The sequence below is a fragment of the Ovis aries genome, chromosome 24 (assembly GCF_016772045.2).
Source record: "Ovis aries strain OAR_USU_Benz2616 breed Rambouillet chromosome 24, ARS-UI_Ramb_v3.0, whole genome shotgun sequence".
Taxonomy (NCBI): Eukaryota; Metazoa; Chordata; class Mammalia; order Artiodactyla; family Bovidae; genus Ovis; species Ovis aries.
In genome coordinates, this window is record NC_056077.1 from 1,948,931 (window position 1) to 1,961,069 (window position 12,139).

Genomic DNA, 12,139 nt, shown 5'->3' on the forward strand with positions numbered 1-12,139 from the left:
CAAAGTAAGGACTCTCCATGTGGCTGCAGAGAAATAAGGCCTGTAAGATGAGGTCAAAAGGTGTGCAGGTGCGTGTAGTAGAGACTGCTGTGCCCACCTGAGCCCTTCACCAGCTACACCCACTCTCTAGATCTGCCCTCAGCCAGAAGTACCTCCATAGGAGCATGGGCAGACTTTAGCCAATAACCTGTAAACTCAGGGTACCAGCCCAGGCCCCTTTCTTCAGAGGGTAGCACTCTGAGCACTGATACTCCGGAGCTCCCACCTGGGTCAGGACGAGGTGGGGTTCCTGCTGAACCTGCCTCTTTGACATCCCTTCCTCCCTCACAGCTGTCTTTCCAGGTTGCTTCTGAGAGCTCTCCCTCAACAAACCATCTGCACAGAGAAGTCTTCTCTGAACTCTGCTTCCCGGAAACCTGAACTAAGAGAGTAAGGCATGTGAAGAGAGTCATAAACTGAGATGTAAAATGGATATATGACTTCTAAGATTTATCTTTTCATTTTTCAGGTTTAATGTGACTAGAGTCAAATTTCTGTAAATCTAAGAATGATGAGAAGTGAAGTGAAGTGTTAGTCGCTCAGTCATGTCTGACTCTTTGCAACCCCATGGACTGGGGCTCACCAGGCTTTTTTGTCCATGGGATTCTCCAGGCAAGAATATTGGGGTAGGTGCCATTTCCTTCTCCAGGAGATCTTCCTGACCCAGGGATCAAAACTCGGGTCTCCTGCATTGCAGGCAGACTCTTTACCATGTGAGCCACCAGGGAAGAATGAGAATCAAAATATTAAAAATAAAGTCATTTTTTATGTGATCCTATGTCAAGGTAAATTATTTCATAATCAAAGATAAATACTGTGTGGCAGAATTAAACTCTGAATGTTCAACCTAAAGTACACACATCTTTAGTAAGTGAAAAAAGTGAAAGTGTTAGTCACTGGGTCGTGTCCGACTCTTTACGACCCCATGGACTGTAGCCTGCCAGACTTCTCTGTGATTGGAATTATCCAGGGAAGAATACTGGAGTGGGAAGCCACTGCCTTCACCAGGGATCTTCCCAACCCAGGGATAGAACCCATGCATTGTAGGCAGATTCTTTACCATCTAAGCCACTAGGGAAGCCCCTACACCACTCCCAGCGAATCTGACACACACAAACCTATTAGTAATAATCATTCTGGCACAAAGGTTGTTGACCTCTGTACTAGATTTACCTAGGAGTTGCAGGACTGAACTTTTCTTCTCTTTCTAATTCCTTTGTTTGGATCAGAGGATTCTCAATTATCACTATAACAGAGGGGAAAATAAGATGCTATTACCAAAAAAGTAACAGGAGAAATTTAAAAAACAAGTGTACATAACAATGAACATTACAATATTATTTCGAATTTTGAGTTGCTGTTAATATCCTTCACAATTGTTTTCTTGTTTTGCTGTAAGCAATGGAATCCTAGTGTATGACCAATCAATTTGATCTCAGATGATACTTCTTATACTATGTGTTTAAATTCTGACATTTGACCTGCATTAATATTATTTTGTTAAAAAATATTACTTTGTTGATTAGTTATACAGAGCATTTGATGTGGTTACAACATACCCTGCTATAAAATGAACACTTAAATTGATCTTCACCCAATTCACAGTTGTTCTCAAAAACAATAGTAGTAGTTAGAAAGAGCAGTGCAAAATCTGGGTCCTGATTTGAAACCTACAACTTATCAGCTTTGTGACTTAATATTTTTGGGTTTCCATCTCCTATGGTCTATGTTAGACATTTTGTGCTGCATTTTGTTAATTTCTCACACAACCATCCCTTTATTATCCCTTTTTCCACATGAAGAAATTGAAGTTCACAGAGGTTAAATAATTTTCTTGAGGTGTTATATCTAGAAAGTAGTAGAGTTAGAATTGTTTTGATTCAAAAATCTATAATCTTTTTACTCAGCCACACCAAACTCTTATTTACTTTTATAAGCATTGTCAGATTTACATCCTTACAATCCCTCATCTCACTCGTCCTGACAACAAGCATCAGTGTGGAATGCAGGTTACTATCGAATATATCTTCAGGTCTATGTTAGTGTTGTTCTGGCATGCATCCACAGATGCTTCTGCTTGTCCTGGGCCCTGAGATGTCTCCAGAGTTTTCTGTCTTCACAGGCCATATGTCCAATTACCTTATTATTCAGTTAGCAAGATACTATATAACCCTGAAAGTTAACAGTATGACTGGGTGCTGAGTAACCAGTATGGATAATAGGCTGCTAGATATTGCAAGATAGACAGGAATAGTTTAATTGTCTGTTGCTCTTTCTCTTTTTTCTGCCATGGAAGAGAGCTGATATACTGCTTTCTTGTTTATTGCATGAGGCTAGAGCTGTTATCTATTGAGTGACTAAGTTCTACACTTCATACCAGCCACACTATCTCATTTAAGACTGATAAGAATCTACTGGGTATTAATTCATAGTTGAGGCTCAACAAGATTACGAAATTTTCTCAAAGCCACTATGTAAATAAGTGTTAGCATTTGGATTTGAATCCAGAGCTACCTGTTCTCAAGGTCTTGTTCTTTTTAATATACTATACTGTACTATCACAGAGATACTGGGGTAGGTAGAGGATATGAAGATTTGCTATTTTAGACTAAAAATTTCTTAAAATTCCATCAAAAATTCATGTCATCTTTTATCAAAGTCTACTTAGCAGCTCTATTATATGTTTACAAAATGATATATGATCACAGTCACAAGAGGGACTGATGCAAAGTAAAATAGAAATAAACCAAAGATCAAAGAGCTCCTAGTAAAAGTATGTGATTATTCTGTTTGTGTTTCAACTAAATGCTGAATACCTTGTGTTATATTCTTAACACTTGATTTTTTCTGATAAGATTCTTGAGAATAAGAATTGTGTCTTATTTCATTCCAATGCCCTCAGTGTAGTTACCACAAACATGTCATGGGACTAATACTGTAACAGAAACAGTTCAAGAATCAGTGCCAACTTACCACACTCACCGACCCTAAAGCTGTCAGAAAGGGATCTGATATAATCTTCACTGCCCCAGGATGTTGCATTTACAAAATGGGTTGTTGAATCACGAATGGTGAAACTGAAAGTGTACCTTTCTGATCCAATATCTAAGGGAAAACCAAGGCTTTTATTTTTCAGATGAAAAGTTTTAATTTTAAACAAAGGTGATTATTATGATGCTAAGACACTCGAACACATGGTATAAAAAATTATTTCAGATATAAATTCTACAACAAGTTATGCTTTAAGAATGGCAAAGCTGCCAAGGTAGATAATTCACCTCACTGTGACCTATTTTTTCCCTTTCCCTAGTTACCTCTATATTCAGAGGGAAATAATATGTAGGTTTGAACCATCCTGATATTAGCTTATATTCTCCATTTCTCTCTTACTGTTGTTTTAACCTAAGTCATAATTCAGATCTAAATTATTTCAAAACAAATAAATGTGTGCTAGCTAAAAGATACCAAAAAAAATAATAATAATAAAAAATAAATAAAAGATACCACTAGGGGTCAGCAAGCACTTTTTTCCAGAATAAATTCCAAAATAAATTTCCTTATTGTTTTTGCTAATTAAACAAGTAATACAATGAATGGATAAAGATGCGGTACATATACAATCAGTCTGATTTTGGTGTTGACCATCTGATGATGCCCGTGTGTAGTGTGTTGAAAGTGTTAGTCATTCAGTCGAGTCTGACTTTTGGGGACCCCATGGACTAGAGCCCACCAGGCTCCTCTGTCCATAGAATTCTCCAGGCAAAAATACTGGAGATACAAAATACAAAAATAATGGAGAAGGGTTGTCATTCCCTTCTCCAGGGGATCTTCCCAACCCTGGGACTGAACCCAGGTCTCCCGCATTGCAGGCAAATTCTTTACCTTTTGAGCCACCAAGGAATCCCGTCCATGTATAGAATCAGCCATAAAAATAATGAGTTTTAGTCAGTTCTAGTGAAATGGGTGAACCTAGAGCCTATTAAACAGAGTGAAGTAAGTTTGAAAGAGAAAAACAAATATCGTATATTAACATATATGATGGAATCTAGAAAAGTGGCATTGCTTATCCCATTTGCAGGGAAGACATAGACGTAGAGAACGAACGTGTGGACACAGCTGGGGAAGAAGAGTGTGGGACAAACGGAGAAAGTGGTGTTGACACACAAACACTATCATGTGGAAAAACAGGTAGCAGGTAAGAAGCTGCTATTTACAGAGAGCCCAGCCTGGTGCTCTGTGATGACCTAGAGGGGTGAGACTGGGGGAGGGGAAGAAGCTCAAGATGGAGGGGATGTATGTATAACTATGGCTGATTCAAACTGTTGTATGGCAGAAATCAATATAATATTGTGAAGCAATTTTCCTTCAATTAATAAATAAAAAATTTTTTAAAAAGAAATACAAACAGCATGATACGGACACAGAAACAGACACACAGATCAGTGAAATAGGATAGAAAGCCTGGAAATAAACCCACACAATTACAGTCAATTAGTCTACAACAAAGGAGGCAAGAATATACAATGGCAAAAATACACTTTCTTCAATAAGTAGTTCTGGGAAAACTGAACAGTTACATGTAGAAGAGTGAAATTAGAACATTCTCTAATACCATATGCAAAAATAAATGCAAAATGGATTAATGACCTAAATGTAAGACCAGATATCATGAAACTCCTAGAGAAAAACATAGGCAGAACATACTTTGACATAAATTATAGCAATACTTTATTGGATCCATTCCTAAAACAAAGGCAGTAAAAGCAAAAAATAAGCAACTGGAAACTAAACTTAAATGCTTTTACACAGCAAAGGAAAAGATAACCTACTGAATGGGAAAAATTATTTGCAAATGATATGACCAACAGGGATCAATATTCAACATAAATCTTCAGCTCATACAACTCAACATAAAAAAACCCTAACAATCCAATTTAAAAAACAGGAAGAACTGAATAGGCATTTTTTCCAAAGAGGAAATGCAGATGGCCAACAGGCACATGAAAAGATGCTCAACATCACTAATTACCAGGAAAATATAAATTAAAACCACAATGAGCTATTCCCTCACACCTGTCAGAATGACTATCATCATAAAGAATACAAATAGGGGCCTTCCTTCGTGGCTCAGTGGTAAAGAATCCACCTGCCAATGCAGGGGACATGGGTTCGATCCCTGGTCCAAGAAGATCCCAGATGTCGCATGGCAACTAAGCCTGGAGCCACAACTACTGAGCCCACCTGCTGCAACTACTGAAGTCCCACACCCTAGAGCTTGTGCCCGGCAACAAGAGAAGACACAGCGATGAGAAACCCGAGAATAGCAACTAGAGAAAGCAAAGAGTAGCCCTTGCTCACCACAACTGGAGAAAGCCTGTGCACAGCAACAAAGACCCAGCACAGCCAAAAATAAAATAGATAAATATATTACAATTTAAATCAAAAAAGAAATCTTCCTTTAAATATGGTGTAAATGTGTGTAATGCTCACTCAGTCACGTCTGACTCTTTGCAACCCTACAGACTGGGACGTGCCAGGTTCCTCTGTCCCTGGAATTCTCCAGGCAAGAATATTGGAGTGGGTAGCCATTCCCTTCTTCAGGGGATCCTTCTGACCCAGGGATTGAACCCAGGTCTACTGCATTGCAGACAGATTCTTTACCACTGAGCCACCAGGGAAGCCCACCTGTCACTATGCTGCTGCTGCTGCTGCTAAGTCACTTCAGTCGTGTCCGACTCTGTGTGACCCCATAGACGGCAGCCCACAAGGCTCCCCCGTCCCTGGGATTCTCCAGGCAAGAACACTGGAGTGGGTTGCCATTTCCTTCTCCAATCAATGAAAGCAAAAAGTGAAAGTGAAGTTGTTCAGTCGTGTCCGACTCTTAGCGACGCCATGGACTGCAGCCTACCAGGCTCCTCCGTCGATGGGATTTTCCAGGCAAGAGTACTGGAGTCGGGTGTCATTGCCTTCTCCGATCTTTCACTATACCACAAGTCAATTAACACAGCCACAATTACTCAGGTGATTCAAACAATTGTCTTCTGTCAAAATTACTGGCTGGCTGACTAGAGCTCTGATTCCCTCAAGCTGTATCAAAGGATTTATACCATACCCTTTAATAAAAAGCACTAACACTTTAGAAGCTGGTAATAGTGTATTGTTACTTTTGGCGTTCTATATTGTATCTCTGCCTGTAAACTACAGAAGTCTGAAGATCAGTTGATTTCACTTATTTGTTTTGGTCTCTGTTGCTGCACGCGGGACCTTCAGTCTTCCTCACAGCATGTGGGACCTAGGTTCTTGACTAGAGATCAAACACGGGCCCCCTGCATTGAGAGCTTGAAGTCTTAGCCACTGGACAACTGGGAACAGCTGGGGAAATCCCTGAAGGTCAGTTGATTTTAAAAATCTGATTTTAGTCTTGGATTATGTTTCCATTGTCCTAAAACTATTGCACAGACAACTAAATAAGGACCACTAAAGCCAGACTTAACTGTATTTCCCACATATGAAAGATGATTTTTTTCCCTGAATCATTTAGTTCTTTGAATAAATACACAGATACCGCTGCATACTTCCCTCCCCCAACACTGTCCCAACATCCATGCTGGAAAACCTTCCTCCTACCACTTTCTGGTTTCTATGAGATTTACCTGTGTGCTTGTATCTGATACTGACAGTTTACATGGAGTTCCTACTCTATGTTACACACTCTTACATATACAAGCTCATGTAAGTCTCATCCCAGCTTTGTTTACCCTGATTCTGTGGCTCTACATAGGACAGACTCAGGGGTGAGCCCTGTCAATCAGGCTCCACGTCCATCCTCTTAGATGCTCTGATATCTGAGGATGATGAGAGAGACTACAACTTCTTTCTCCAGTCTTTACACTGGGTTTTGCACAATGGAGGTGCTCAGAAAATACACATTGATACACATTAATGACCTGACCAATTTAACTAGCTATTTTAATACTGTATACACAGCTTTTAAAGTTATGCTTTAGAAATATAAAATAAAACCATTAAAATGATTTTAATGCCCTCACACATGTGGCCTTAAATCAAGTACTTTACCATGCAATAGAGAACATGGCCATTGCTCTCAGGGAGTTAAACAGGCATGAGAAATTTAATCACTTAAATATACTTTGTTGTAGTCATAAGCCACAGTTGATGAAAAGTGAAGCAAAGAGTTAAATAGAACTCAGCTTTTTCTGTCTGGAAAGCCTTTGACATCTGTTTTTCCAATAACTATGCCGATTATTTTCTGAAAAACAAAAGGGTTATAGACGAGTAATATTAAACACAGATGGAGATGGTAAATTTAATTTCATGGACTTGTTATATTTTACTGGCTCTAACAAACATTTTTGACTAGGAACCATTTAAATGTATTTATTCCAGACAAACATCTAAAAGAACTTCATAAATGTTCATTCTACAAGGAATAATACAAAGTAATAAGACAGTTAACTGCTATTACAAATATAATCATTTAATACTTAGTATGTTTCTACTTTATTTTCAATCACTAGGTGGAGCACAGTAACTCCCCTATGCTATCAGTTCTTACTGAATTCATTCAAAGCACATGTATAATGCAATTTAATTTGCCATGGTCTTCAAAGCTTTCTTTTATATACGGTTTTCTAACAATCCACACAGAATTGCTTAGCTTCTTAATGCAAACATGCTGGACAGTAACATACATTAGATTGTAACAAAACTTGCATATCACTGCTAATAAATCTAAGCTCTAAAGTCCTAGATCTTAAACCTTAAAGGGATTAACATGTCTTTAATATTTTTAATGTTCTCTTTAGTGACAAAGAAAAACTAAAAATTCTTAAATACTTTAAAAAATAAAAATAACTACCTTTTTCTGAAAGGATGAGCTTATATAGCATAATTCTAGCAACTGATTTCAACCTTGCAATAATCTGTCCAATTTCAAATACATGCGATCCTTTAAGACTACCACATCCTAGCTGAGCTATTAGCTAGTCCTGTCACATTCAGACACACCGTTACTGTTTTTTTTAATTCCATATGCTGCAGCTCTCACTGACTTTTGTTAGGAAAACAACTAGTGGGAATATTGAGTAAAATTTTCTAACTGAAGAGGCAGTTAGCAAAGAGTTTACCTTTCAAGAAAAACTGTAACAGCGATAATTATTTTTAACATTAATAAAGTTTAAATTGCAAACTATTAAAGTTATATGTGCTGCTGCTGCTGCTAAGTCACTTCAGTCGTGTCCGATTCTGTGCAACCCCATAGATGGCAGCCCACTAGGCTCTCCTGTCTATGGGACGTTCCAGGCATGAAAGTGAAAAGTGAAAGTGAAGTCACTCAGTCGTGTCCGACTCTTAGTGACCCCATGGACTGTAGCCTACCAGTCTCCTCCATCCATGGGATTTTCCAGGCAAGAGTACTGGAGTGGGTTGCCAGTGCTTTCTCTGAGAGTTATATGTAATTTATCTCATTTTAAGAAATCTGATTTGCACATTCCAAATGTAAACAGCAGACTGCCGGGGGTAGGAAAGATAAGGGAGTATGATAATTGCTTTATAGAAAGCTCCTCACCTTATGATATGATTCCACCTAGATTTCTTTCAAATAAATAACAATCTTGGCAAATCTGAAATGACTGGTGCCCCCACAACCTTTCTCGCCAAAATAAAATTTCACACAATGATTTCAGAAACACACCATCTGTGTACCTCTGTCACAAAAGCAACATAATAACAAGTATTTCAGTATATAACTTGGACAATTTGATTGGACAATAGATGCTGCTTAACAAAAATGCTTTAATTTTGCAATGCTAAATTTGAGTGCATATTAAATATTAATTTGTTGTTTTTCAGTCGTAAAGTCATATCCAGCTTTTTGCTATATTTAATTAAAATAATAGAAATAAACTTCCAATAATTTTTAACAATTACTAGTCATATCATCAATGGCCACAAGACTGGAAAATGTCAGTTTTCATTCCAATCCCAAAGAAAGGCAATGCCAACAAATGCTCAAACTACCGCACAATTGCACTCATCTCACACGCTAGTAAAGTAATGCTCAAAATTCTCCAAGCCAGGCTTCAGCAATATGTGAACCGTGAACTTCCAGATGTTCAAGCTGGCTTTAGAAAAGGCAGAGGAACCAGAGATCAAATTGCCAACATCCGCAGGATCATTGAAAAAGCAAGAGTTCCAGAAAAACATCTATTTCTGCTTTATTGACTATGCCAAAGCCTTTGACTGTGTGGATCACAATAAACTGTGGAAAATTCTGAAAGAGATGGGAATACCAGACCACCTAACCTGCCTCTTGAGAAACCTATACGCAGGTCAGGAAGCAACAGTTAGAACTGGACATGGAACAACACACTGGTTCCAAATAGGAAAAGGAGTACATCAAGGCTGTATATTGTCACCCTGCTTATTTAACTTATACGCAGAGTACATCATGAGAAACGCTGGACTGAAAGAAACACAAGCTGGAATCAAGATTGCCGGGAGAAATATCAATAACCTTAGATATGCAGATGACACCACCTTTATGGCAGAGAGTGAAGAGGAACTAAAAAGCCTCTTGATGAAAGTGAAAGAGGAGAGTGAAAAAGTTGGCTTAAAGCTCAACATTCAGAAAACGAAGATCATGGCATCTGGCCCCATCACTTCATGGGAAATGGGGAAACAGTAGAAACAGTGTCAGACTTTATTTTGGGGGGCTTCACTGCAGATGGTGACTGCAGCCATGAAATTAAAAGACGCTTAGTCCTTGGAAGGAAAGTTATGACCAACCTAGATAGCATATTGAAAAGCAGAGACATTACTTTACCAACAAAGTTCCGTCCAGTCAAGGCTATGGTTTTTCCAGTGGTCATGTACGGATGTGAGAGTTGGACTGTGAAGAAAGCTGAACGCTGAAGAATTGATGCTTTTGAACTGTGGTGTTGGAGAAGACTCTTGAGAGTCCCTTGGACTGCAAGGAGATCCAACCAGTCCATTCTGAAGGAGATCAGCCCTGGGATTTCTTTGGAAGGAATGATGCTAAAGCTGAAACTCCAGTACTTTGGCCACCTCATGAGAAGAGTTGACTCATTGGAAAAGACTCTGATGCTGGGAGGGATTCGGGGACAGGAGGAGAAGGGGACGACAAAGGATGAGATGGCTGGATGGCATCACTGACTCGATGGACATGAGTTTGAGTGAACTCTGGGAGTTGATGATGGACAGGGAGGCCTGGCATGCTGCAATTCATGGGGTCGCAAAGAGTCAGACATGACTGAGCGACTGAACTGAACTGAGTCATATCTATAATCTCCTAATGTGCAGACAAAAAAAAAGATGAATTTTCATTCAGCTGGCATAAATATAAAGAGGTTTAGGAGTGTTTATATCTAACAATCACTAGTGCAATGAGTATCTGTATACTTGTCAATTATACAAGCATGTGTGAAATGAATCAATAATGTTGACATAATGTAATATCACCATCTAAAGCTTCAACAGAGAACAAATGAACTACTGCACTGCTGAAACTTACCAGATTAGCCATATTTGGATGCAGATTTGAAAGTGCAGTAAAGTTCTTTGATGCAATAGAGTTGGCCATTCTTTTATCTGCATTTTAGAAATATAATTTAGATGCATAAGTTAAATAACTGAAATAAAGCTTGAAAAATTCCAAGACTGAAAAAAGAATTTATTTAGGAAAGTATGGGATATTCTACTCATTCTTTGGGAAAACTTTATTTATTTGGCTGCACTAGATCTTAGTTGCAGCTTATTAAGTCCTTCGATCTTCAATGAGGCATGAGGAATTTTCGTTCTATAGTTGTGGAAGATGGAATTTTTAGTTGCAGCACACAAACTCTTAGCTCTGGCATGTGGGATCTAGTTCCCTGACCAGGGATCGAATCCAATGCCCTCTGCATTGGGAGCTCAGAATCTTAGCCACTGGACCACCAAGGAAGTTCCAGGAAAATTTTATATTACAACAGTGAAATGTAAGTTAGATTCAACCTGTAAAAAGTGTATTTTTAAAAAGATCTTTTAAAGTTATGAATGATATAGTCAGGTTTTGATTTTTAACTTTCAGTTTGCAAAAAAAATTAAGTCAATGTTTGAGCAAATTTAGAGTTTCAGATGAGAGATGGGACATTGCAGATTTAAATATTTATTACCATAAAGCTTACTTTAAAAAAAAACATAGAAAAACTACACTGTAACCACCTGGAATCATGCTTTTAGTTACATTGTGTATGGGGATAGGCAGTACTTCACCCTCCCCTCTATAGTAAGTAAGTTCCATCGGGGCAGAAGTAGCATCTCACACACAATTTGTGAGTGCATTTCAATGCTACCTTGCACATAAAAAGCTCTCAGTAAACACAAGATAAATGAAACGGAGACTTGTCCCTCAACTTAGTCACTAGAAAAGGTTTTAGTGTAGTAACAGTTGTCAGCTACACTAAACTAGCACATTTACTTGATTTCACTTCATTTTATGTGGCCTCTTTAACAGTGAATGCCCTCATCTCCAGGCTGTACTTTCAGGACACATTGCATAGCATAAGTTTCAAGAAGGCTGCACAATTACTCAAATATGATTTTGAATTCCAGCACCACTAGTCTGTGGTCAAATGTTTTGAATTACTGAGCTTTAATCTCCTCATTCACAAAATATAGATAATCTACCCTACAAGGTTGTTGTGAGAATTCAAAATAGTGTACATAAAGAGCCAAGATGTCCACAGGCTCTTGACAGATGAGAACACTGCTTTTCATTCTTATCTAATGTAGCAGTTTCTGCATTCAAGCCAAAATAAACAATTCAGCAGTGTTAAGGTCCTATTTATTCTTCAGCCAAGTCTGATCTGGTTGAAATTGATCACTATGCAATTTCAGTCTCTGAAATACTTGCCAGCCTGACAGATTCATTCATTCATCCATCCACTCAGCCAACATTTATTGAGAGCCTGTCAAGTGCTAGACACTTGAGGTTAGAGAAGACAAACTATTCAGTAGCCAGATTTTGTGTAAAAATACTATCCATCTACAAACTGAGTTCTCCAAAATTTTACCCCTTAAC

The 12,139-nt window shown here is 38.4% G+C and overlaps 1 protein-coding gene across 6 annotated transcripts in view; it reads right to left on the minus strand.

Annotated features, from left to right (window-relative positions):
* MEIOB (meiosis specific with OB-fold) overlaps nucleotides 1–12,139 on the minus strand; it is a 34,767-nt gene that overhangs the window by 20,229 nt on the left and 2,399 nt on the right. For all 6 annotated transcript variants that reach the window (XM_060406268.1, XM_042240120.2, XM_027961741.3 and 3 more), the window contains exons 2-5: nucleotides 10,592–10,668; nucleotides 7,252–7,309; nucleotides 3,013–3,144; nucleotides 1,213–1,285 (exon numbers count right to left, since the gene is read on the minus strand). In XM_060406268.1, the coding sequence (XP_060262251.1) occupies nucleotides 1,213–1,285; nucleotides 3,013–3,144; nucleotides 7,252–7,309; nucleotides 10,592–10,660 (332 nt within the window). In that variant the 5' untranslated portion in view covers nucleotides 10,661–10,668. The remainder of the gene's footprint in view (nucleotides 1–1,212; nucleotides 1,286–3,012; nucleotides 3,145–7,251; nucleotides 7,310–10,591; nucleotides 10,669–12,139) is intronic.